Below are 27,733 nucleotides of genomic sequence, written 5' to 3'. Positions count from 1 at the left end.
CAAAGTGGTAGAATGCTAGCCTTGAGCAAAAGAGCTCAGGGACAGCACCCAGGCTGAGTTCAAGCCCCACGACTGGCAATAAAAGAAAAGGTTAAAAGTGGAGCTGTGGCTCAGGTGGTAGAGTACTAGCTTGCTTTGGGCACAAAAGCACCCAGGCCCTGAGTTCAAGCCCCTGGACTGGCACACACACACACACACACAAGAAGCTACTTCAACATATTTTGGAACACATAAAAGATCGGTAAATATGTATTGGATGACTGGCTTCTTTGTGCTTTGTGCCATCCTCCTCATGTATAAAGAGTACTGTACCGCTGAAGGTACAGTATGCAGAAGGACCTGTGGCCTTGGGGAATTTTCCATTCATTATCAGCCAAGTTGTCTGATTGCTGTCCTGGGAAAAGCATGGCTGTTGGCACTGGCAGTGAAATAGAAAAGTGATATGGGCAATCTCAAAGATTTACAGTCTGGTAGTGGAGCGGGAGAGGTTGGTAAAGAAGGCAAGGAAAAATGTGAACGATGACATGAGAACCCAACTCCCACTGCTGGACATCGCAGGCCAGTGAAGGAGGATTGTCAGCACAATCAAGGATTGAGGAGAATGAAGTAAGGTCTAATACTAGTCTTTATTTGTAGAAGAGTAGGTGAAGAAAGGATTGGAAAGCTGGCTTCTTTTTGTATGTGAGTGTTGGGGGCATTATCAGAGGTGAGTAATAATTTAATAAATCATTGATTTATTTAATCACAGTGATGCAATAAATCACTGCTGAAGACTTGGGAACACACTGCAAATATGATGGGGTAGGTTAGAGGATTTTTTTTTTGGGTGGGGGTCAGTTGTGGGGGCTTGAACTTAGGGCCTGGGAGCTGTCCCCTGGGCTTTTTTGCTCAAGTCTAGCGCTCTACCACTTGGAGCCACAAACTCCACTTCTGGTTTTCTGGTGGTTCATTGGAGATAAAGAGTCTCATGGACTTTCCTGCCCCGTGGCATCAAATCACGATCCTCAGATCTCAGCCTCCTGTGTGGCTGGAATTACAGGTGTGAGCCACCAGCACCGGGCAGGGTGAATAATTTTTATGTGAGCCTCAAGCCAGCCAAGGCTGTGGTCCCAGCACTAGAAGTACAGAGGCAGAGGCAATAGAAGTCAGTTGGTTACGTAATGAAACCCACTCAATAAACTAGGCATAAAGGAAATGATAAAAGAAAGGAAGGAAAGTGGGGGAGAAAGTAGAGCAAAGAAATGTGAGTCGTAGCCAAGTGCCAGTGGGTGGCTCAAGCCTGTCATCCTAGCTACTCAGGAGGCTGAGATCTGAAGATCGTGGTTCAAAGCCAGCCCAGGCAGGAAAAGTCTGCGAGACTCTTATCTCTAATAAACGACTCAGAAAACCGGAAGTGGTGCTGTGGGCTCAAGTGGGTGGCTCAAGTGGTAGAGCGCTCACCTTGAGCTGAAGAGCTCAGGGATAGCGCCCAGGCCCAGAGTTCAAGCCCCATGACCAACAACAAAAAGAAACAAACAAGAAAGAAATGTGAGTCCTGAGAACTGGGGAGAGGGAATATCTGAAGACAGATGAGATTGTTAGGAAATGTAGGATGATGAAGAACCAAATAAAGGTTCTGGAAGTGTAAAGAGTCCCAAGTCTAGTGGCCGAAATGGCTTTGTTGAAAAGAATCAGCGTGATTGAATAACATGGGCTAGGGAAGGGGATGCGGAGCCCTCTGTGAAGGTCACAGGGAGTGTTGGCAGAACATTAGCAGAACATTAGCAGAACATCGGTCCTTTGGTGAGTGGTGGCATCGTGTACATGAGGAGGGATGGGACATGAACGAAGAGATACCCGGATCAGATGAGAATTCTTTAACATCGCTGACATCGTTGTGGAAGAACCAAGAATAGATGATTAAAGGTTTGCTCAAAGGTATTCATTTTCTGAGTGAACTTAGACAATTGTCATATCCTTTGTATCAGTGTAAAAAGAGCCAGGTAGAGGAGCATAGTGTATATAGGAGTGATCCTAATACTTCGCCTGATTATTTCACTGAGATTTTTTTTTTAAATCAAAATAAGGGCCTTTGCTACATCACCATATTTCATCAGTGTGCTTTGTGAAATCTGACTAATTTTGTCCTCTGTGGGGTGGCCGGGGTCAGAAGTGCATTCTCTGGCTGGTTACAGTGGCTTAGACCTGTAATCCTAGTTCCCAAGATCTCATCTCCACCAATGAAATGTGGGGTGCCATGGTGCACCCCCATCCTTCCAGCGATATAGGAAATACATATTGGAGGATCTACCAAAAAGTCTTATGAAAAAGGCATAAATGCAGACTGTTTGGGGGGCATGGCTTGGGTGGTCGAATGCCTGCCTAGCTCATATAAAACCTTGACTTCAGTCCTCAGTACCACCAAAAAGGAAGGAAGGGAGGGAGGGAGGAAGGAAGGAAAAGAATGGCCAGGTGCTGGTAGCTCACACCTATAATCCTAGCTACTCAGCCGGCTGAGATCTAAAGATCATGGTTTGAAGCCAGTCCAGGGAAGAAAGTCTGTAAGACTCATCTCCAGGTAACTACTAAAAAAGCCAGAGTAGAGTTGTGGCTCAAGTGGTAGAGCATTGACTTTGAGGGTAAAAGCAAGGGACAGTGCTCAGACTCTTGAGTTCAAGTTCCAGGACTGATACACAAAAAGAGGTGAATGCATTGTTTGTTTTAGGTTATAAGGCTCTATTGTCTTTTTTTTTCCTAGTCCTGAGCCTGGATGCTGTCCCTGAGCTTTTTTTGTTCAAGGTTAGCACTCTACCACTTGAGCCACAGCGCCACTTCTGGCTTTTTCTGTGTATGTGGTACTGAGGAATCGAACCCAGGGCTTCATGCATGCTAGGCAAGCACTCTACAACTAAGCCACAACCCATCCCTCTAGTGTCTTTGACTTGACTGTTTTTAGAAGTAAAAATTAGCCTTTCCCTTGTAATTCAAGTTAGAGCTGCTTCACTGGTCTTTTTGTATTGGTTCCAAAGGACCTTTGCCCTCCCATGCTCTCTCCAAGGATTAAAGTTGGGCAGAAGCCTTTGGAAAGGAACAGAATTCTGAGGAGTTTGTGTCCTCCTCCAAGACCTCATTCCAAGGAAAATCATTTTTTAATCTATTTTTTTTTCTTTTTGATCAATTGTGGGGCTTAAACTTGGGGCCTAGGTGCTGTCCCTGAGCTTTTTTGCTCAAGACTAGCGCACTATCACTTGAGCCACAGCACAACTTCCAGTTTTCTGGTGATTATTTGGAGATAAAAGTCTCGCAGACTTTCCTGCCTGGGCTGGTTTTGAAGCACGATCCTCAAATCTCAGCCTCCTGAGTAGCTAGGATGACAGGTGTCAGCCACCAGCACCCAGCTGTCTAGTATCTTTCTGACCTTCCTAAAGGATCTCAATGAAATGTGGCTCTATTTATTTCACTTAATTTTTCTTTTATCTTTTTGTATATGATGCTTTCACTCATTGGCTGGTGCTCTCTGCCTGAGCCATGCCTCCAAGCCCTTTTTAAAATTTTTTTGTGGCAAATTTAACCCTCGTATTTTTTTGCAAGTCTGAGTTTGAGGCTAATAGGAGCCTTTGTTTGACTAAATAAAAGGATCCAGCCAGGCGCTGGTGGCTCACGCCTGTAATCCTAGCTACTCAGGAGGCTGAGATCTGAGGATCGAGGTTCAAAGCCAGCCCGGGCAGAAGAGACCGTGAGACTCCTATCTCCAATAAACCACCAGAAAACCAGAAGTGGCGCTGTAGCTCAAGTGGTAGAGCGCTTGCCTTGAGCTGAAGAGCTGAGGGACAGCGCCCAGGCCCAGAGTTCAAGCCCCATGACTGACAAAAAAAATAAATAAATAAAATAAAATAAAAGGATCCACGTGGTGGTGTAGCAGAATGAGCACAACTGTTAAATGCTGCTTTGGCTAGGCAAATGATTTTTCCCTCCTCCTAACAGCAGCAGAACTAAACAGTGAAAATCTTTTGCAATGGACTTTCCAGTTTCTAAGTTTTGCAGCCTTTGGTGTCACAGAGTAAAGTGCCGGGATTTGCTTGTGGTTGTGTTAGCCGCTCCTGACCCTACCTCCTTCCCCAGATGCTTCCCTTATTTACACTGCCTTGGCTTCCTCTCCTTGGTAATTTGGGCATCTGTGATTCCTGCTGTACCCTGAAATGAATAGTGGCTTGATTAAAATATTAGCGTAAGTTAATTGCACAGAAGAGTTCATTGTGATATTTATACACATACATGTCATAGACATGGATCAAATTTTCCCCCAGTAGCTTGAAGAGCTAGTTTGATGGAGTGCTTTTCAGGTGGAAAATAATTGTTGAGTAAGGAACATATAAAGTATTTAGGACGGCTGGGATGCGCAGCAGATGCCCTAGTTTGCCAAAAAAAACTGATAAAAATGTCTTTCCCAAACAACCTCAACCCATGAAACGTACACATTTGTATAACCTTTTACATGACCATGTCAGTGTTTTGACCATTACCTTCCTACCTACCTTCCCTGCCCTCTTCTCTCTTCCCTCCTTCATTCCCTTCCTTCCATTTATTTAAAGATTGAGATTAGTAGGAAAGTCTATGAGACTCTTTATCTCCCATCAATCATCAAAAAGCTGGAAGCGGAGCCCTGTCTCCAGTGGCAGAGCACTGGCCTTGAGCTAAAGAGTTCAGGAACAGAAGGCCCTGAGTTCTAGCCCTTAGAACCAGCGCCACCACCACCACCCCCAAAAAAAGATTGATTGTCCCCACTTCTTAGAATTGTAGATTGAGTATAGGGAAAGGAGGGAGACCTCTGACTATACGGGGGGAAAATATTGAACTAGCAAAAATTAGGAAAGATCAAGACAAATCATGGCATATGAATCATATCAGTATAAATGCACTAGTGTTCCTTGCCTAGAAAAATGTACTGAAATGTGATCATGATTTTACACACACAGCTTGTCATTTTACTATTTTAATTATACAATTAAGTGGCATTAAGAACACAGATGAGTCGGGTGCTGGTGGCTCACGCCTATAATCCTAAGCTACTCAGGAGGCTGAGATCTGAGGATTCAGGTTCAAAGCCAGCCCGGGCAGGAAAGGGCAGGAAAGTCAGCAAGACTCTTATCTCCAGTGACCCACTTACAAAACTCTCTTGAGCACAGTGGCTCAAGTTGTAGAGCCCTATCCTTGAGCTGAATTGCTGAGGGACAGTGTTCAGGCCCAGAGTTCAAGCTCCACGACTGACAAAAAACCAAACAAACAAATAAAAACAAAATAAAGATCTGGGTTCAAAGTCAGCCCGGGCAGAAAAGTTCCTGTGAGATTCTTTATTAACCACTTAAAAACTGGAAATGGTAGCCGGGCGCTGGTGGCTCACGCCTGTCATCCTAGCTACTCAGGAGGCTGAGATCTGAGGATCGCCGTTCAAAGCCAGCCCGAGCAGGAAAGTCAGTGAGACTCCTATCTCCAATAAACCACCAGAAAACCGGAAGTGGCATTGTGGCTCAAGTGGTAGAGCGCTTGCCTTGAGCTGAAGAGCTGAGGGACAGCGCCCAGGCCCAGAGTTCAAGCCCCACGACCGACCAAAAAACAAACTGGAAATGGCAGGCTCAGAGACAGGGCCTAGGCCCTGAGTTCAAGCTCTATAATGGCCCAAAACAAAGAACATGGATGACACTAGGAAACCGTACCACTATATGTTTTCACCATCTCAAAGAGAAACTTTATATCCATTTACTAATTTCAGCTCCAACTAGGCTCCAATGGCTCATGTCTATGATCTAGCTACTCAGGAAGGAGGCTGAGCTCTGAGGATCACATTCCGAAGCCAGCCCTAGCAGGAAAGTCCAGGAGACTCTTGTTTCCTTACAATTACCACTCAAAGAAGCTAGAAGTGGAGCTGTGGTTAAAGTGGTAGAACACTAGCCTTGAGCAAAAGAGCTCAGGTCAGGGACACGCATCTGAGTGCTTACATAGAAGTCTTCTAGGTGTATATACTCAGGAATGCAGTTGAATTATATCCTCACTCTATGTTTAGCTTGATGAGGAATTGCCAGACTTATTATTTCCCATGCTAGCTGTACAATGTTTTATTCCTACCAGAGTTCTCATTTATCTCTGTCCTCTCTAACATTTGTTATTTTCCATTCCTTGGGTAATAGCCATCCTGATGGGTGTGTCACAGAATTTAATATTTACTCTGGTGAATGTTGGGTGTGACTCGAGGGCAACCTAGCATTGTGAGGAGCCATTGCCTTTAAGGTACTGAAAGCCACGTAAAGGGAAGGAACAGAGGCTGGGAAGGTGGCTCAGTGGTAGAGTGCTTGCCCAGCACGCATAAAGCCCTGGGTTCGATTCCTCAGTACCACATACACAGAAAAAGCTGGAAGTGGCGCTGTGGCTCAAATGGTAGGAGTGCTAGCCTCGAACAAAAGAAGCTCGGGGACAGCACCCAGGCCCTGAGTTCAAGCCCAGGACTGGTTAAAAAAAAGGGTTGGGGGAGAAACAAGGTTCTAGTTGTTCCATACACTATTTGTTTATTCATTTTTTTATTCTAAAGAGTGTGTGTGTGTGTGTGTGTGTGTGTGTGTGTGTGTGTGTGTGTGTGTGTGTGTGTGTGTGTGTGTGTGTGTGTGTGTGTGTGTGTGTGTGTGTGTGTGTTAGCTTCCATTAGTTACATAGGGAGAGATTTCATAGCTACAGTTCCACACATTTTTACAACGTGTTTCAGTCAATCTCACCCCTTACCCATTTCCTCCTTCCCCCTTCCCAAAACAATTTCAAAAGGATTCCTGCCGGGCTCTGGTGGCTCACACCTGTCATCCTAGCTACTCAGAAGGCTGAAATCTGAGGATCATGGTTCAAAGCCAGCCCAGACAGGAAAGTCCATGAGATTCTTACCTCCTATAAACCATTAGAAAACCGGAAGTGGTGCTGTGGCTCAAGTGGTAGAGTGCTAGCCTTAAGCTGAAGACTTGAGGGACAGTGCCCAGGCCCAGAGTTCAAGTCCCACGACTGACAAAAAAAAGGATTCCCTTCTCCCACTTCTATAGTTGCAAATGGTCTATTTTGACTATTGTCATCCTTTCAAAATATATTCCAAAAATTTCCCTGTTTCCTCTTCCCCCTTCACCATCTCCTCCTAAGTAGCCTCTTACTTAGATTCATGGTCTGTTTATCTATATATAGTGATATAAATGGACATAGGTCTATAAATGTATATTATGAATATGTTTATCTTTTAGGTTTAGCTTCCATATATGAGTGAAAAACATAGAATACTAGGCTAAAACACAATACTGTGATCTGTGGGCTTGGCTTGGTATGATGTCCTCCAGTAACATCTATTTTCCTGCAAATGACATGATTTTTCTTTTTTTGGGGGGAGGGGGGACCGGTCGTGGGGCCTGAACTCTGGGCCTGGGCGCTGTCCCTCAGCTCTTCAGCTCAAGGCGAGCGCTCTACCACTTGAGCCACAGCTCCACTTCCGGCTTTTTTTCTTTTTGCTTATGTGGTGTTGAGGAATCGAACCCAGGGCCTCATGCATGCAAGGCAAGCGCTCTACCACTGAGCCACCTTCCCAGCCCAACGTGATTTTTCTTTATGGCTGTTTAGCATTCTATAGTGTATGTATGTGTGTATATATGTGTATATATATTTTATATATATATATATATATAACTTTTTCTTTATTACTTCATTGGGAACATCAGCAAAACACTTCCATTGTTTTGCTGTTGTGAACAGTGCAGCAATAAACATAGTTACGTGTCTTTCTAGTATACTGATTAACTCTACTGCAGATATAAACAAAGAGATATATAACAAATGTTGCAGTCATGAAGGAAGGTCTATTTTGTGTCTTTTGAGGAACCTCCATACTAATTTCCATAGTGGTTGCACTACTTTACATTCCCACCAGCAGTGTGAGGGCTCCTCCCTCCTTCCTCTCATTCTCACCAGCATTTGTTGCTATTTGTTTTCACTCTACCAAGGTGAAATGGTATCTTTTTGTGGTTTTGATTTGCATTTCCTTTATGGCTAAGGATGCTGAACATTTCTTCATGTATCAACCATTTGTGTTTTCTTCTGAGAACTGTCTGTTCAGTTCACGTGCCGATTTATTAATAAGATCGTTTCCTAACATTTCTAATCTTTTTGAGTTCTTTGTATATTCTGGATACTAATCCTTGAATAGTTAAAAGATTTTCTCCCATTCTGTGGGTTGTCTCTTGGTTCTGGTGACTGTCTTTTTCGGTACAGAAACACTTTACTGTGGTGTCTCGTTTCTCAATTCTTGCTCCTATACTCGAGACATCTGGAGATCTATTTAGGAAAAAAAAATTGCCGGGGGATTGCCAGGGCCTGTATCTTCCAGAGTTTTTCCTGTTAGAGGTTTAAAGTTTCCATTTGTGCTTTTTGATCCAATTGGAGTTGTGATTGATTGATTGATTGATTTAGCCAGGCCTGGGTCTTGTGAATTCAAGGCCTGGGCACTGTTCCAGAGCTTCTTTTGCTTAAGGCCAGCACTTCACCACTTGAGCCACAGCGCCACTTCCAACTTTTTTTTTCTGTGTATGTGGTACTGAGGAATCGAACCAGGAGCTTCGTGGATGGTTGCAAGCACTCTACCACTGAGCTATCTTCCCAGCCCCTGCTGGAGATCTTTGTATTTTCTGGTGTCTTCTTCATTTTCTTTCTTCAGGGTTTTATAGTTTTCATTACAGAGGTCTTTCACTTCCTTGGTTAAGTTAAAACTTCGGTATACTATTGTTTAGAGGTGGGTATTATGAGTGAAATTATTTTCCTGATTTCTTTCTCAGTCTATTTATTGTTGGTATATAGAAAGAAAAGCTACTTATTATTGAGTGTTTAACTTGTATCCTGCTACTTTTCCAAAGGTATTTATCAGTTATTATTTATCAGTTTTTTGGTGAAGTCCGTAGGGTTGTTAAGTATAGGATCATATCAGCATAATTTGATTTATATCAGATAATTTGATTTCTTTCCCTATTTGAATCTTGTTTCTTTCTTTCTTTCTCCTGTACTCTTCTAGCTAGGAACTTTAGTACCACATTGAATAGCGAGTGCACATCAGTATCTTGTTCCTGATATTTGGAGAAATGCTTTCAGCTTTTTCCCATTTATGTAATATTAGCTACAGCTTTACAATATATTTCTTTAACTTTATCCTTATTATAAAGGTGATTACAAAGGAGTTTCAGTTACATAAGTTAGGTAAAGTACAGATTTCTTTTGGACAATGTCACCCCTTCCCTCTTGCATGCTTTCCCAGTTTTTCCCTCCTGTCCCCACCTACAAGTTGTATAGTTCATTTTCAACATAGTACCTAGTGATTGTCACTGCTGTATTTGTTCACCCTTTGTCCCTCCATTTCCATGCCCCTCCCTTAAGCTCCCAAAGACAGATAAATGAACAAACAAGACCAAAAAAACTAAAACAAAAACATAAATAAAGGAACAAAAACCTCACTTCCATTTCCTGGAGTTCATTTAATAATACATTTTGATGTTCTTCTATGACTCTTCTCTTCCTAGCCTTGTCAGAGCTTTTATCATAAAAGGATGTTGAATTTTGCGGTGGCCTTTTCTGCTTTGATTCAGATGATCCTGTGCTTTTTTGCTGTTGGTCCTGGGTATGCGATGTTTCACATTTATTGATATTCATATGTTGAACCCTGCGCTGAAACCCATTTTGATCAATGTTTATCAATAGAATTGGTCTAGAATTCTCTTTTTTGTTGCATCTCTGGTTTTAGAATGAGTGCTTCATAGAACGAATTGAGAAGTATTCTTTTCTATTTCATGGAAGTGTTTGAAGAGTATTGATATGAGTTCTTTTTTGAAGCCTTGGTAGAAGTTGACAGCAAATCTCTCTGGCCCCAGATTTTTCTTTGTTGGGAGATTATTACTGTTTCAGTTTCATTACTTGTTAAAACACTTTTTTGGGGGGAGGGGGCTTGAACTCAGACCCTGGAACCTGTTCCTAACCTCTTTTGTTCAAGGCTAGCACTCTACCACTTTGAACCACAGCTCCGATTCTAGTTTTTGAGTGGTTCATTAGAGATAAGAGTCTCACTTTTCCTCATAGACGGGCTGTGAACCGTGACCTCAGCCTCCTGAGTAGCTAGGATTACAGGTATGAGCCACCAGCGCCCAGCTATAGAAGGCTTTTTAAGTAGTTTATATCCTCCTGGTTCAGTCTTCAGTGGTTAACTGTATTTAAAAATGAATCTCTTTCTTTTTTTTTTTTTTTTTTTGGTCGGTCATGGGGCTTGAACTCTGGGCCTGGGCGCTGTCCCTCAGCTCTTCAGCTCAAGGTTAGCACTCTACCACTTGAGCCACAGCACCACTTCCGGCTTTTTCTGCTTATGTGGTGCTGAGGAATCGAACCAGGGCCTCATGCATGCAGGGCAACTCTACCACTGAGCCACCTTCCCAGCCCCTTCATCTCTAACTTTATTGAGTCTCCTTTTTCCTTCTTTTGAACAAACTAGCTAGGGGCTTATTGATCTTACTTTTACAAAGAACCAACTTTTTGTTTCATTGATTCATTGTGTAATTTTTTGTCTCTAACTTACTAATTTCTTCCCTAACTTTACTCCCTGCTTCTGTATATAAAGTTTTTTGGTTTAGTCTGATCCCAGTGGCTCACACCACTGTCCCTCAGCTGAAGAGCTGAGGGACAGCGCCCAAGACCAGAGTTCAAATCCCATGACCGACAAAAAAAAAAAATCCCCCCCAAAACCCCAAGCACTTAAATAGCCTTATGATGCAACTCAAACTTCTAGAAAATAAGAACCAAACCTAAAACTTGATTTTGGGGGGAAGGGTCGGTTGTGGGGCTTGAACCCAGGGCCTGGGTTTTGTCCTTGAGCTTTTTCACTCAAGGCTAGCGCTCTACCACTTTTGAGCCACAGCGCCACTTTGGTTTTCTGGTGGCTAATTGGAGATAACAGGCTCATGGACTTTCCTGCCTGGGCTGGCTTTGAACTGCCATCCTCAGATCTCAGCTTCCTGAGTAGCCAGGATTACAGCCGTGAGCCACTGGCACCCAGCCAGTGATTACTTAAAAAAAAAAAAATTGTATTTTCTTTAAGCACTCATGGCTATAAATTGTCCTCTCCACACTGCCTTTGCTGTATCTGAGGTTCTGGTAGAATGTGGTTTCATTTTCATTTGTTTCCAAGAACTTTTTTGCTTGTTCCCTTGATTTCTTCCACGATCCACATGACAAGGAACAGTGCCTTGTTCGGGCTCAGTGCATTTGAATATAGTTTAATTCCATATGGTCAGACAAACTATAAGGAGTTCCCTCAAGTTCTTTTATTTGCATGGCTTTGCAGTCTCTCCTAGGATACGATGTTTAGTTGGAAGTTCCGGGGGCTGGTGCGAAGAACGTATTGCGTGGGGAGAGTCTGTATCTAGTATTGCAGTTTTTGGATTCTCCACCCCAGCGAGGAGAGCTGGGTGCTAGCCCAAGACTCTGCTCATTTTTTTTTCTCTGCCAAGTCTGCTTTTCTGTCAACTTTAGGGGTCTCCTCAACTCCTTGTTCTTTTTCTTTTCTTCCACTCTTACCTTTCCTCGAATCGTATCACTTCTGTGTCACCAGATTCTTCTCATTCACAGAGTAAACATGGTGGTTGCTTTCCATCCACCATGCCATGCTTAAGACCTTGGCAGTTTACCATCTCTATCCAGGGTCTGCTTCCCCTGGCTAAGTAAATGAGCATCTATCCTGAGCATTGGGAGATGCCAGAAAAGAAGCCATTCTCCTATTTGAGGATCCTAGCAGTATCTCACATGCTTCTTACTCTTTTCTTTCTTTTTTTTTTTTTTTTTTTTTTTTTGGTGCCAGTCCTGGAGCTTGAACCCAGGGCCTGGGCACTGTTCCAGAGTGTCTTTGCTCAAGGCTGACATTCTACCACTTGAGCTCTACTTCCAGCATTTTGATGGTTCATTGGAGATAAGAGTCTCACAGACTTTCCTGCCCAGGCTGGCTTCAATCCATGATCCTCAGATCTCAGCTTCCTGAGTAGCTAGGATGAATGGCGTGAGTCACCAGTGCCCGGCTGAGATACTGAATTCTAGTGTTTACTCCATGTTTTTGGATACAACTGAAGAAGGGAAATATAAAAGTGTATTACCATGACTATTCTTTTTTTGTGTGTATAGTAGTCCTGGGGCTTGAACTCAGGGCATAGGCACTGTCCCTGACTTTTGTGTTCAAGGTGTTAGCACTTTATCACTTGTGCCACAGTTCCATTTCTGCCTTTTGTTTGTGTATGTGTGGTTCATTGGAGATAAGAGTCTCATAAGAGTTTCCTGCCCAGGCTGGCTATAACCATGATCCTTAGATCTCATTCTCCTGAGTAGCTAGGATGACAAGTGCCCAGCTTCTTGTATGTTTCTTTTTCTTTTTGTCTTTTGTGGGGCTTGAACTCTGGGCCTGAACGCTGTCCTTCAGCTCAAGGCGAGTGCTCTACCACTTGAGCCACTGTGCCACTTACAGTTTTCTGGTGGTTCATTGGAGATAAGAGTCTCACAGATTTTCCTGCCTGGGCTGGCTTTGAACCACGATCCTTGTATCAGCCTCCTGAATAGCTAGGATTACAGGTGTGAGCCACTGGCACCCAGTCTTACGTGTTTCTTGATGTGACCTTTTTTAAAGTATGGGCACTCAGGTCAGCAGAAGGGGCATGGGTGAGAAGCTCTGGAACACAGGTACATTCCTTGGAGCACACCAGTCAACTTGAATTTCTTTAGCTTTCAAAGTTATACTTAATGGCCAGGCCTCAGTGGCTGTGATGCTAGCTACACAAGAGGCTGAGATTCAGAAGACACAGTTTGAAACCAGCCTGGGCAGAAAAGACTGTGAGACTCAATCTCCAAGAATACTAGCAAAAGCCAAATGCCAGTGGCCTAGGCTTGTCATCCTCGCTACTCAGGAGGCTGAGACCTGAGGATTGAGGTTCATCGTCCACCTGGGCAGCAAAGTCAGTAGGAATCTTACCTCTAATTAACCACCAAAAAGCTGGAGGTAGAACTGTGGCTCATGAGGTAGAGCACTGGTGCTGAGCCAGAAAGCTCACGACAGCATTCAGGCCCTGCGTTCAAACAACAAACAAAAACAAAATAAGGCTGGAGGCGTGGCTCAAATGGTAAGGTGCCAGGAGAACAAAGTAGGCCAAGCAAATATGAGGCCTTGAGTTAAAACCCCGAGACTGCCAAAAAAGAAAATTACAGTTAATGGCTACAGCAACCCTAGGACAAACTATTACAGGAAGTCCTTTGACTGTACCTATTACTTTCCCTGTCATCTTGTGTAATATACATAGCAAACCTCAGAGAACCAGAAAAAAAGCAGAGTAAAGCCTGGTAGTAAGAGCTGTAAAAAAAAAAAAATTGAAGCCAGAATTGTGGTACCCCTCTGTACCACTGATGCTCAAAATTAATCATTTCCCTCCCAGTTGCTTCAGATAGCTAGTTCTCTGCTAGAAAATTATTTTCCTGTACCTAGGAGATGTTGTTGAATATTTTGAGGCCATGGGCCAAAAAAAACAAAAACAAAAAAGGTTGGTAATTTGATAGTTATCATAGCTTGCCCCCTTTTCTCTCTCTCCTTTCCTTTTCTTTCTCTTTTTCTTTCTCCTTCCTTCCCTTCCCTTCTCTCCTCCCTCCCTCCCTGTGTGACTCTGTTGTCTATGCATCGATTCCTCCTTGTAGATGGTGCCCTGGTGGAGAATTCAGTTTGGGAGCAGCGTGTAATCGAGAAGGCTGTATCACTGGACTTGATGTGGAAGCAAGCTTTTATTCATTTCTTCTTTATTCATTTTTGTTCTTCGTGGTTGTTTCCCAAAAACGATTTGGAAAAGTGCTAAGCATTTCTGGGCATTGGGTCCAAAACAACACTTATTTTTCTTAGTGGTACCAAGGGTTTGAACTCATACACAGTTTGCTTGGTAGGCTGGTGCTCTACTACCTGAACCATGCCTCCAGCCTTGCACTGGCTCACTACTTTTCTAGTTGATTACTGAAATGGATTACTTGACAGAAGACTAGAAGAAGCAAGTATTCATCTTTCCACACTGAGGAGGGGACAAGTTAACCCTTTCCTTGGGAACTGATGTCTTTATAACATTCAGTTTTACTGCCAGTAGCTGTCACAGATTTTACATTTCTTTTTATGGGGGGGCAGTAATTAGTCATGGGGTTTGAACTCAGGACCTGGGCATGCTGTCCCTGAGCTTTTTCACTGAAGGCTAGCACTCTACTCCTGAGGCACAGTGCTACTTCCTGTTTTCTGGTGGTTAATTGGAGATAAGAGTCGCTCAGAGTTTCCTGCCCAGGCTGGTTTTGTATCGTGATCCTCAGATCTCAGCCTCCTGAGTAACTAGAATTACAAGTGTGAACTACCAGCACCTGGCCTAGATTTTGCATTTCAGAGCTTGACTCTTGGCTGAAGAAAGCATCAGCAAAATAGACCAATTAATAATAATCACTTTTACACATGTATTACTATCTCCTAATAAAATGATCTTATTCTGATACTATCCCAGTTACATATTTAAAGGAGAAGGAATAAATTTACTGAGTAATCTGCTTTAATTCATATAGTTGTGTGGTTTCAGTTATAGGGTCAAAATTGAAACTAGAGCAAAGCAATGGGATGCACACACACACACACACACACGCACAAGCACATTTTGATTGGGCGGGGGAGGTCCTTCATGGGGTCTGAGCTCCTTTGCTTGAGGTGAGCACTCTACCACCTTGGCCATGGTATCCACTTCCAGTTTTCTGGTGGCTCATTGGAGATGAGAGTCTCACAAACTTTCCTGCCTGTGCTGGCCTCGAACCAAGATCCTCAGATCTCAGCCACTGAGTAGGTAGGATTACAGGTGTGCACCACCAGCACCAGGCCACACTTTGTAATCTTAACTCAGGAAGCTGAGATTGGGAGGAACAGGATTCAGAGCTAGCCCAGGCAGAAAAATCAGTGAGCCTCTGTGTCCAAAGTAATGGACAAAACTCCTGCTGGAAGTATGGCTCAATGATTCATTCAAGCAAGTAATCCAACCAAGTATGAGGCCCTGAGTTCAAACCCCAGCGTCAGGTGGAAAAAATTAAAACCAGATCTCTTATCTTCTAAAAAAAATGCCCTCTTTTGCAAACTCCAAAAAAGTTTTGATGTTTTAAAGTAAAAATTTCAGTGCTTGCATTTGTATGGACATTGTATTTGAAAATCTAGTAGCCAGATAGGTAATAGCTTGGGGGGGGCAGGGGTCTTTGTTTTAACAGTTGTGGTGTTTGAACTCAGGGCCCCACACTTTCTAGATAAGCACTCTAACCACATGAGCCACATCTCCAGCCCTAAAAGAAATAAGATTTTTTTTTATTTTTTTTATTTTATTTTATTTTATTTTTTTTTTTTTTGCCAGTCATGGTATCTGAACTCTGGGCCTGGGCACTGTCCCTCAGCTCTTCAGCTCAAGGCTAGTGCTCTACCACTTGAGCCACAGCACCACTTCCAGCTTTTTCTGCTTATGTGGTGCTGAGGAATCGAACCCAGGGCCTCATGCATGCAAGGGCAAGCACTCTACCACTGAGCTACCTTCCCAGCCCCAAGATTTTTTTTTAATTTATGGTTAATTTTAATTTGACTTTTATTATCCTTAAGTGGTTCCACAAAGGAGTTAGAATTCAGCATGTCAGTTTATAATAGCAATGTATCTTGATGGATGTCACCTCTTTCACGATTCCCCGATCTCTTCCTAACCTTAGCCATCCCCTCAGTTTTCTAGTTTTATTTTCATATATGTACTCTGAATATTATAACTGCATCCTCCCGTCCTTCCTCTCTATGTGAGTTTTGTATGGGATGTCCATGCTAGGGCTTGAATTTAGGATCTCTGTCTCTTGCTTGGTTCTTTTTTTGGGGGGGGGGGGCGGTCGGTTGTGGGACTTGAACTCTGGGCCTGGGCGCTGTCCCTCAGCTCTTCAGCTCAAGGCGAGCGCTCTACCGCTTGAGCTATAGCGCCACTTCTGGTTTTCTAGTGGTTTATTGGAGATAGGAGTCTCACGGTCTTTCCTGCCTGGGCTGGCTTTGAACCGAGATCCTTAGATCTCAGCCTCTTGAGTAGCTAGGATTACAGGCGTGAGCTACCAGCGCCCGGCTTTGCTTAGCTCTTGTTTACAGCTGCCACCCACCACTTGATCCATGCCTCCAGTTCTGGCTTTTTGGTGGTTAATTGGAGATGACTCTGTTAGACTTGTCTGCTTGGGCTGTCTATGATCTTACTCCTGAGAAGCTAGGATTGTAGCTGTGATCTACCAGTGTCTTTTTTTTTTCTTTTTTCTTTCTTTCTTTCTTTCTGTCTTTTTTTTTTTGAGACAAGTTCTTGCTTTGTTTTCCAAACTGGCCTCGAATTCTTGATCTTCCTGCCTCGGCCTCCTACCTGGGTATCTGGGATCACAGGCATGTGCCAGCACAATCAGCTAACAGTATGTCACCTCCTCCCAGAGATGAAAGAAAAATGAGGCTTAGAAAGATTCTGACCCAGTGTTGTGTAAAGTATGAGAGTTGTGAGTGACACTTAACTCTTTTTAGGTTAACCCTTCTAAACCAGACTGTCCACAGCATCTTAAGTAGATACCAGGAAATGTACATTGAGTAGGACTCCATCTCTTCCTGTGTTTCCAACTCTGTTATCAGTAAAGATAAAACTTCAGGTTTCAGAAGACACCAGACTTTGCTTCCACATCCAGATTACAGACCGATCTGGGCTATACTCGTGCATTTTCTTGTATGTGTGCCTGGGATCGGGACTAAGTACTAAGTCTGGAAAAGATGACTGACCCAGTGAAAGTATTAGGACTGTCTGCATACCACAAATTGGACCAGAGCATGAGGTCAACCTCCACATGAACTTACCCGTGACACAAGTAGGGTTTAGTCCACATAGATTGACTAAATGGAAAAACATAGTTAACTCTGTTTTAGGACCCTGCTGGGTACTTTACAGTGTTCGCTAGTCTGGCCTAGAATGTGTGGAACTGATAGTCTGCCAAAGAGGGGAGATCTGAAAAATACAGATTGTACACTCAAGTTTATTGGGTCCCTTCATCACTATCTCATTTGTTCAACAACAGAGTCCTTCAAGCTGAAATAATGGGCCTGCAGCCCAGAGAATGTGAGAACTACAGAGGCAATTCATTTTCAGTTGGTTCTTCAGGGATGGGTGCTGGTAGTTCACGCCTATAATCTTACTCAGGAGGCTGAGATCGGATCGCAGTTCACAGCCAGCCCAGGCAGGAAAGTCCGTGAGACTCCAGTTAACCACTGGAAAAACCAGGAGTGGAGCTGTGGCTCAAAGTAGTAGAGAGTTAACCTTGAGCACAAAAGCTCAAGGGCTGTGCCCAGGCCCTGAGTTCAAGCCCCATATTTCAATTTTGTTATTGATAGTCCTGAGATCACATTTTGAGAAACACAACTGAGGAGAGGAGGAGGAAGTGAGTATAACTGTTTAGTTCTTCCTAGTTAAACAGGAAAAAGAAAAGTTGCCATTTAAATTTTCATCAGAGCCTGAGGATTTGCAGCATTTGTTTAGCTCTGCTCTTAAAGCTACTGTGCCACAGTATCTTCTTCATATTCCCCCGAACAACAGCCTGATTTAAAAAAAAAAAAAAACCTGCTGAAATAGTTCTTTCTTGAGTACTGATTCTTGGCTTGTAAGTCAAAGAATAATGTTGATATATACTACTTCAAGTGTGATTGTACTTATTGTAGTGGACACGTTAAATTCCATCGCCAGCTAATAATTCATTAATGTCCTGCCAGAGTTGGGGAGATACAGAATGTAGATTAGGGCTAGGCGCCAGTGGCTTACATCTGTCATCCTACCTTCTTAGGAGGCTTAGATCTGAGGATCATGATTCAAAGCCATCCTGGCCTGCAGACTCTTATCTCTAATAAACTACCAAAAAGTCACATGTGGAGCTGTGGCTATGTGGTAGAGCACTAGCCTTGAGCACAAAAGCTCAGAGACAGCACCCAGGCCCTGAGTTCAAGCCTCAAGACCAGCATGCATGTGTGTGCATGCGTATACATACACACACACACAATGTAGAATAAGCCTGTAGACGTAGCTTAGTAGTAGAGCACTGGTCTAGTTTGTGTAGAGTGCCCTGGGTTCAATCCTCAGCACTGCAAAAAAATTATTAATTTCATAGTAATTATTTATACAATAAACTGTTGAGATAACTTTTCCTCATTAAGAGCATAAAGTGAATGAGAATTTTACTTTCAGATTAATGTATCTTTCAGATCACGGAAAAGATCAAGGGTATGTTGATTTTTTTTTTTTTCCACTAGGTTTCTTTTTTTTATTTGAACTCAGGACTTGGGCACTGTCCCTGAGCTTTTTTTGCTCAAGGAATAGCACTCTACCACTTGAGCCATAGCTCTACTTCTGGCTTTTTCTGAGTAGTTTATTGGAGTCTCATGGACTTTCCTGCCTTGGCTCACTTTGAACTCTGATCTTCAGATCTCAGCCTCCTGAGTAGCTAGGATTACAGATGTGAGCCACGGGCACCCAGCAGTTTTTGTTTTCAGAGATAAAGTCTTTCTTTTTTTCCTAGATGAGCCTTACCCAGTCCTACCTCCATCTCATAAGTGATGAGACCCACAGGTGTGTGTCACTACACCCAGCTTCCAAGTGACTTATTTTTGTAAATGTTACCATTGGTTGTTTATTTGTTAGCTTGTTTTTAATCAATAAATCCAGGCTGATCTGGAACTTATGCTCAGATTGGTCTCGAATCTCAGTCCCCCTGTCTAAGCCTCCAGAGGACTGGAAGGTGCCAGCACTCTGAACTAAATGTCCTCCCTACTGTAAACTGGTTATTTGTGAAATTGATCCTATTTTAGAAGCAAACCGGGTGAATGAAATGGTGAACTTTAGAATAGTAGCTGCTAAGGTATAACTAAATTCTTGAAAACATAACCATAGAGCTGGGTACTGGTGGCTCACGCCTGTCATCCTAGCTACTCAAGAGGCTGAGATTTGAGAATCACAGTTCAAAGCCAACCCAGGCAGGAATGTCCATGAGACTCTGATCTCCAAGGAACCACCAGAAGACAGGAAGTGGTGCTGTGGCTCAAGTGGTGGAGCGCTCACCTTGAGCTGCAGAGCTCAGGGACAGTGCCCAGGCCCAGAGTTTAAGCCTCAGCACCATCAACAACAACAACAAAAATGTAACCATAAGCCTTACTCCTTTCAATTGTACAGTTTCCTTTGCTAATGTTTTTTGAAAGCTCCGCTTATTTTCAGCAGCACTCAGTGAAGTTATTTTGTGTTTGACAGTCACAGAAGTATTTTCTAAGGAAGCAGTGATTTGAGCAGTTGACAGCACTCAAGATTGTAAAAATCACCTTTGATCTTGGGATTAAAGGTAAAGCTGGAAAAGGATTTTCAGACAAGAAAAAGAAGACGTTTGGAGTTGGACTCACAGGATCTGGGCTTGGAAATGCCTCAGGTAAATAAATACGAGGAGTTGGACAGCGATTTCTGTTTCCCCTTGGGAAAGCAAATGCTGTTGGCTTTGTAAGTTTTCTGAATCTTAACAAATTGGACGTGCTATGTGTGTGTGTGTGTGTGTGTGTGTGTGTGTGTGTGTGTGTGTGTGTGTGTGTGTGTGTGTGTACACGTGTACCAGTCCTAGGACTTGAACTTAGGGCCTGGGCACTCTCAAGGCTAGCACTCTGCTCCTTGAGCCATACCTCTCCATTCTGTCTTTTGGTGGTTAATGGAGATAAGAGTCTCATGGAGGGCTGGGAATGTAGCTTAGTGGTGAAGTGCTTGCCTAGCATGCATGAAGCCCTGGGTTTGATTCCTTAGTACAATGTACACAGAAAAAGTCGGACGTAGTGCTGTGACTTGAGTGGTAGAATGCTAGCCTTGAGCAAAAGAAGCCTAGGGACAGTGCCCAGGCCCCGAGTTTAAGCCCCAGGACTGGCAAAATAAATAGTCTTATGGACTTTCCTGCCTGGGCTGGCATCGAACCATGATCTTCAGATCTCAGCCTCCTGAGTAGCTAGAATTACAGGCACTCGGCTGACATACTGCTGTTTAAAGTCAGCTTACTTCTGATCTCACCTAGTTTGGAGTACATAGCCTGTCTTCCACTGCCCTCTCTTTCCTCCTTTGCTACAGGTTTGAAGCATTTTCAGTGAGGTTGACCCAAGGAACCGGGTGGATAAGTAGGTGAGGAGGTTGAGAGATTTGCTAGCTTTCCAGGATCTCATCTGACAACTCTGAAAATGGATCTGCCACCAGAGTTCCCTTCCATCCTCTGTGACATCCTGCTTCCATTTCTGACAGTTCTAGAAGAATGAGTCTTACAGCAACTGCTTTGAACAGGTCCATGTTGCTTCCAGGCAGTTGTCCACCCAATCAATGAAGCCTTGTTGGCTCCCATTCTCCTGTCCAGTGTCCCTCCCTCCCTCCTCTATGCTTAGCATTTGTTTCAGTGTTGGAGCAAGCAGGGACTCGTAGGCAGCTTTATGTGGGCCATACAGAAATACTGTGAGCTCACTGAGACTGTCTCTTGTGAGTCAGGGAGGAAAAAGGCAGAGGGAAGGAAGTGGGCTTGCTAAGCCAATCCTAAAAAGACCAGAAGCTACTTCCACTCTGGTCTCTGTGCCAAATGGACTGCCCTAGCCCCTTTTACAGATCTAGCCCAAAGAACATTTCGTTTGCCGTTTATTGAATATTTAAATTTGGGGCTCTAAAACTTCCCTTCTCAAGCTGCACTTTTCTAGGGAAAAAAGGTTCTGTGGGTCTGAGGAAAATAAAAGAGAGAAAAGAAACATCTGGAACGTGCATGATGAAAGAGGGTATGGGAAATGTGTGCGTGGTAGATAGAAGGCACATCTGCACCAAGTATAAACAGATAAGCTCACAGCCTTTCCCACTTTTCTGCAGTAGCTTACAAAAGAAGAACATAAAAGCAAAGAACATGTTTAATTTGCTCTTCTCATCAGAGCGTTCAGAGTGAAGGCCTTTGTGTTATTCGAGCCACTTCAGAGGTCTGAACCCTGTCTCTGAAGTGGTTTGGACAGATGGTGAAATGTACCAAGGGGACCGAGGGAAAGCAAGAGAAAGGGATTGGGGGGGGGTGCATTCTTCGCCTCTGCCTTGTCACAGAATGGACTGTACCCTTTCAAAGAGCAGGACGAAGGTCACAAGTCATACCACATTTCTAGTCATGTGTAGATTTTGGAGGCTCTTTTGTTGATCCTGTTATTTAGACTAAAAGATGTCCACATTGTCTTTGGTTCTGGGAAGGAAGACATTGGACTACTTGGGAGTTACAGAGTGAGACTCAACTCGCTACCTCTACACACCACAGGGAATAATAGCAGAGCAGTCTCTACATTAAGTGGCGATTAGAACAGAGACCATTTATTAAAGAATCAAGGAGGTCAGGCGCCAGTGCCTCACAACAATAATCCTCCTCCTCAGGAGACTGAGATCTGAGGATCGCGGTTCAGAGCCAGTTCAAGCAGGAAAGTTTGTGAGTCTCTTACTACAACCAGTAAACCACCAGAAAACCAGAAATGAGGGCTGGGAAGGTGGCTCAGTAGTAGAGCGCTTGCCTTGCATGCTCGAGGCCCTGGGTTCGATTCCTCAGCACCACATAAGCAAAAAGAAAAAAGCCGGAAGTGGCGCTGTGGCTCAAGTGGTAGAGCGCTAGCCTTGAGCTGAAGAGCTGAGGGACAGCGCCCAGGCCCAGAGTTCAGGCCCCACGACCGGACCCCCCAAAAAAAAAACCAGAAATGGCGCTATGGCTCAAGTGGTAGAGTGCTAGGTTTGAACAAAATTGCTCAGGGGGAGTGCCCATGTCCTGAGTTCAAGCCTCCAGACTGGCACAAAAAAGAAAGTATTTCAAGTACTCTTTAGATGTCATACATTGCCTGTAAGTGGCTAAATAAACTTTAAATTTAAGTTAGTTAACTGTTGCTACTCTTAGCCAGGTCCCAGTGAGTGGCTCACACCTATAATCCTAGGTACTCAGGAGATTTAAGGATCATGGTTCAAAGCCAGCCCAGTCAAGGATCTCTAATAAACCACCAGAAAACTCAAAGTGGCACTGTGGTTCAAGTGGTAGAGCGCTCACCTTGAGCTGAAGAGCTCAGGGACAGCACCCAGGCCAGAGTTCAAACCCCACATCGGACAAAAACCAGAGACAAACAGTTGCTCCTCTTACATTTTGTTTTTGTGTTTTGTGCCAGTATTAGGGGTTTGAACTCAGGGCTGAGGGCTCTTAGCTTTCAGCTGCCACACTTAACACTAGAGTTTTGGCTTTTCACAGGTCAACTGAAGAAGAGTCTCTCAGATTTATCTGTGCTCAGTCTGGCATTGAACTTCAATCTCCAAATTTCTACCTTCTGAGTAGCTGGGATTATACGTGTGAGCCAGCAGCACCTGCCTCTTTCCTTGTTTTAAAAACATCCCATACTTCTATGTTAACTGCTAGTTCGAGCTCTTAAATGTACTACAGAGCAGAGAAATAATTATTTTCTGGAAATAAATGAGCAATTTACTACTGAGTCATTACTAATGAACAAGAAGGGTTAGGGCTCGTATGTAATATGTAGGTTTTGAAGTACTCTTTGACTTTGTAAAGTGAATATCACTCTGTTGTAGCCTAGTGTAAGCGGAATGGATCCGCCTTTCGGGGATGCCTTTCGAAGCCACACCTTTTCGGAGCAGACTCTGATGAGCACAGATCTCTTGGCAAATAGTTCCGATCCAGATTTCATGTATGAACTGGTAAGCAACATTTTCTTTGTTTCAGCCTTAGCTGATTTGGGGTGCAAAAATAGAAATGGGAGTTTAATCTGTAAAATGTCTGCAAAGAAAGCATGTGATTGGGGCTGGGTTTGATTCTTTTGGCAGGTAGAAAGATATATGAACCCACTGAAAAGTATATGGAAAGGCTCCTTTAGTATCTTCAAGTCCAGTTTTTATGTTATTTATGTATTTTTTTGTCAGTCATGGGGCTTGAACTGAGGGCCTGGATGATGTCCCTGTGCTTCTTTTGCTCAAAGTTAGTGCTCTACCACTTTGAGCCACAGCTCTACTTCTGGTTGTTAATTAGATAAAAGAATCTCATGGACTTTTCTGCCTGAGCTGGCTTAGAACTGCAATCTTCAGATCTCAGCCTCCTGAGTAGCAAGGATTATAAGCATGAGCCACCAGCACCCAGCTCTAGTCCACTTTTTTTATGAGAAGACTATGAAATGATTTTTGTTTTTGGTCAGTTCTGAGGCTTGAACTCTGCGTCTGGGCTCTGTCCCTGAGCTTTTTTTTTTGTTGGATCCGGTCGTGGGGCCTGAACTGTGGGCCTGGGCACTGTCCCTCAGCTCTTCAGCTCAAGGCTAGCACTCTACCACTTGAGCCACAGCGCCACTTCTGGCTTTTTTCTTTTTGCTTATGTGGTGCTGAGGAATCGAACCCAGGGCCTCGAGCATGCAAGGCAAGCGCTCTACCACTGAGCCACCTTCCCAGCCCCCCCCCCCCCCCCGAGCTTTTTTGATCCAGGCTGACAATCTACCAACTGAGCTACTACTCTACTTCTGGCTTTTTGGTAATTAATTGGAAATAAGAGTCTCATGGACTTTTTCTGCTCAGGCTGATTTTGAACTGTGATTCTCAGATCTCTTGACTGACTAGAATTACAGGCGAGAGCCACTGAAGCCTAGTTCAATATGCTTTTAAATGGGATGATATATTTATACAGTCTTCTATGAAATAGATGGTAGATGGTCTTTCATGTTGGCTTATTGAGGCTAAGCGTTATTTTTTACTGTGGCCACAATGTTGCTGACATTTTAAGATCTCATCTCTGCAGTTCATACTTCCCATGCCCAAGAATTGTTTTAAATCTACCATAAAGATTTTTATCATGCTGTGGCTGAATTCCGGCTCTCTCTTTGCCTCTTTAATTTCCTATTTAAGAAGTGAAGGTAAGGTCTTCACTATTTGCTTCTTAATTGAAGCTTATTTCTGAAGAAGTCCTTCAATCTTCCTCAGATAGATCAGGAAACGTAAATTCATTTCAGTTAGTGTGTTCATGGTAAGGCTCCAGAGACAGGCTTATAACATTTCAAAGCCTCTTGAGAAATACAGTTCGTCTTTTTCTTTTTCTTCTTCTTCTTTTTTTTTTTTTTTTCCTGTCAGTCCTAGGGCTTGAACTCAAGGCCTGGACACTGTCCCTAAGCTTCTTTTTGCTCAAGGCTAGCACTCTACCTCTTGAACCCCACAGTATTATTTCTGGATTTTTCTGTGTATATGGTAATGAGGAATTGAACCCAAGGCTTCATGCATGCTAGGTACACGCTCTTACAGTAAGCCACATTCCCAGCCCCCAGTTCTTCTTTTTCTTTGCCAACAAAATGTTGACATAGATACAATGGGGAACGTGTCTTGTCAGTCAGTGTACCCTTATCTTAAAGCAGAGCAGAGAAACGTAGAGTACTGATGTGTATCACCTTGATCTTCGCCCTTGAGCACGGTGGGGTGAGAATTTTTCTTCTTCCTAAACATGGTGTATGATTTTCTTTCTTTCTTTCTTTCTTTCTTTTTTAACCAACCCTAGGACAGAGAAATGAACTACCAACAGAATCCTCGAGACAACTTCCTTTCTCTAGAGGACTGCAAAGACATTGAGAACCTAGAGTCTTTCACCGATGTCCTGGAAAACGAGGGGACTTTAACTTCCAATTGGGAGCAATGGGACACGTACTGTGAGGACTTGACGAAGTACACCAAACTCACCAGCTGTGACATCTGGGGGACAAAAGAAGTCGATTATTTGGGTCTCGATGACTTTTCCAGCCCTTACCAAGACGAAGAGGTCATCAGTAAAACTCCAACCTTGGCCCAGCTGAACAGCGAGGACTCGCAGTCCGTCTCCGATTCCCTTTATTATCCCGATTCGCTCTTCAGTGTCAAACAAAACCCCCTGCCCTCTTCTTTCCCCGGCAAAAAGATGACCAGCAGAGCCGCGGCCCCTGTGTGTTCTTCAAAGACTCTCCAGACCGAGGTCCCTTTGTCAGACTGTGTCCAAAAAGCAAGCAAGCCTACTTCCAGCACACAAATCATGGTGAAGACTCACCTCTATCACCATGAAAAGGTGAACTTTCACGTTGAATGTAAAGACTATGTAAAAAAGGCAAAAGTCAAAATCCACGCCGTACAGCACAGCCGGCCCGTGCTGAGCCACACCCCCCCAGACGCGGCCAAGGAGAACACCTGCTACTGTGGGGTAGTGGCCAGGAGACCAGAGAAGAAAGGGGCGGAGCCTCTCCAGGGCCACGCCACGCCCACTCTGCCTTTCAAAGAAACCCAGGAACTATTACTCAGTCCCTTACCACAAGAAGGGCCTGGGGCTGCTGCCACAGGAGAGGGTAGCAGCCTTTCTGCCAGCACTTTGGTTTCCGATTCATCCCAGAAGAAAGAAGAGCACAACTACTCACTGTTCGTCTCTGACAGCTTGGGGGACCAGCCAGCCAAATGCAGTCCCGAAGACGACGACGACGATGACGACGACGTTGACGACGAGGACCACGATGAAGGCTTCGGAAGCGAGCACGAGCTGTCTGAAAATGAAGAGGAGGAGGAGGAGGAGGAGGACTACGAAGATGACAAAGATGATGATATTAGCGACACATTCTCCGAACCAGGTATTGGAGCTCGGCGAGGTTTACCAAGCTGGCCCTTTCACTGATTTTTGAAAGGGGAAGTTTTTGTGTGGATGGTGGTTTCGTGTTAGGTTGGTTTTCTTTTAGTTGGTACTGAGTGAGTTGGTGTCTTCACTGGGCTTTGTGGCAGTGATCACTTGCTCACAGAGTAGTGCACCCATTGATTCTTGGAGGGCATGTTCTTATTTATCTTCTATTAAGCGCCCTTCATTCGTCAGTCTCTTAGTAGTTATACAAAGATACCAAGAGTCTATGGGTTTAAAATACATTCCTGCCTGGTGCCGGTGGCACACACCTGTAATCCTTGCTACTCAGAAGGCTCAGATTTGAGAATCATGGTTCGAAGCCAGCCCAGGTTGGAAAGTCTGTAGGACTCATCTCCAGTGAACCGCCAGAAAACCAGAAGTGGCCCTGTGGTTCAAAGTGGAAGAGCACTAGCCTTGAGCACGAAAGTTCAGGAACAGTGCATAGGCCCTGAGTTTAAGCCCCACAACCAACCAAAAACAAACAAACAAAAAAACCATATATCTAAATAGATATTTCTGCCATTTCTATTATAATTCGGATGGTTAGGGATACCTAGAAAGGTACACCAAATGATGATGGTTTATTTTACTCATGCCCATATCCAAACAAAGCCAACAATTTAGAAAACACATGTTGTAGCCATCCTTATAATCCTAGCTATTCAAGAGCTTAGGTAGCTGGGCACCAGTGGCTCACTCCTGTAATCCTAGCTACTCAGGAAGCTGAGATCTGAGGATCAAGGTTCAAAGCCAGCCCAGGCAGGAAAGACCCTGAGACTCTTTATTTCCAGTTAATCACTAAAAAGCCAGAAGTGGAGCTGTGGCTCAAGTGTTTAGAGTACAAACTTTGAGCACAAAGCCTTGGAGACAGTGTCTGGCTTTGAGTTCAAGCCCCAGAACCCACCAAAAAAAAAGTCAGAGATAGGAGGATCGCAGTCCAGGTCCTCTTAGGCATCTACATGAGACTCTGTTGAAAAGATAAATAGAGCAAAAAGTGATAGGGGTATGACTAACATGGTAAAGTGCCTGCCAAGCACATGACTGAATTCAAGTCTGAGTATGAGGGACTGTAGAAAAGGGAGAAGGAAAGGCTGTGAGCAACTGCTTGTCTTAGCATTGACATTCTTGGTCTGTTGTTCATGTTGGCTTATGCGACTTTTTAAAAATGAAAATAGTGTTCCCAAACCACACAAAGAAGCTGGGGGCCAGGAGCTCATACCTGTAAACTTAGCTACTCAGGAGGCTGAGATCTGAGGATCTTGGTTCAAAGTCAGCCCAGGCAGAAAGTTCTGTGAGACTCTAATCTCCATTTAGCCACCAAAAAGCCAGAAGTGAAGTTGTGGCTCAAATAATAGAGCTCTAAGCTTGAGCACAAAAGTTCAGTGGCTATGCACAGACCCTGAGTTCAAGCTCCAGAACTGGTATAACACACACACACACACACACACACACACACACACACACACATACACATACGATTTTCACAAAAATAAAACACACACACACACACACACACACACACACACACACACGATTTTCACAGAAGATTTTCACATACTAACAAAAGGCCCTTGCTTCAAAGGTAATACTGATAATAGTAATTCTGCATAAAGCTTAAACTACTAAAAAATAAAATTACCAGAAAGCCCTTTTGTTATAATGATGATTGCTGGAATTCTAGGCAGTATAAACATAGATACTTAAGTTCTTACGTTAGTTTAATTCTTAAGGCACAACAACTACCTTTCAGCCAATGAAGCACTATTGTTCCTTTTGGTTGAATTTTTGTCACAGATACTTAGACTCTCATATATGTAACACGAACAAGTTGGTTGGGATAGTTTTAAGTAAGTAAAAGGTACTTTAAACTGAATGTGAAGGAAAAGAATTCTCCTTTTTCTTTGGTTTACATTAG

General features: G+C 43.7%; 1 protein-coding gene across 1 annotated transcript in view; it reads left to right on the top strand.

The window, feature by feature from the left end:
• Crebrf (CREB3 regulatory factor) overlaps positions 1-27,733 on the top strand; it is a 66,711-nt gene that overhangs the window by 18,535 nt on the left and 20,443 nt on the right. The window contains exons 2-4 of the mRNA XM_070011868.1: positions 19,389-19,560; positions 22,734-22,859; positions 24,688-25,774. Coding sequence (XP_069867969.1) covers positions 19,552-19,560; positions 22,734-22,859; positions 24,688-25,774 — 1,222 coding nt within the window. The 5' untranslated portion in view covers positions 19,389-19,551. The remainder of the gene's footprint in view (positions 1-19,388; positions 19,561-22,733; positions 22,860-24,687; positions 25,775-27,733) is intronic.

Source organism: Dipodomys merriami, unplaced genomic scaffold, assembly GCF_024711535.1.
Source record: "Dipodomys merriami isolate MVZ:Mamm:240054 unplaced genomic scaffold, mDipMer1.0.p SCAF_848, whole genome shotgun sequence".
Lineage (NCBI taxonomy): Eukaryota > Metazoa > Chordata > Mammalia > Rodentia > Heteromyidae > Dipodomys > Dipodomys merriami.
This window is presented reverse-complemented; position numbering and strand designations above follow the sequence as displayed.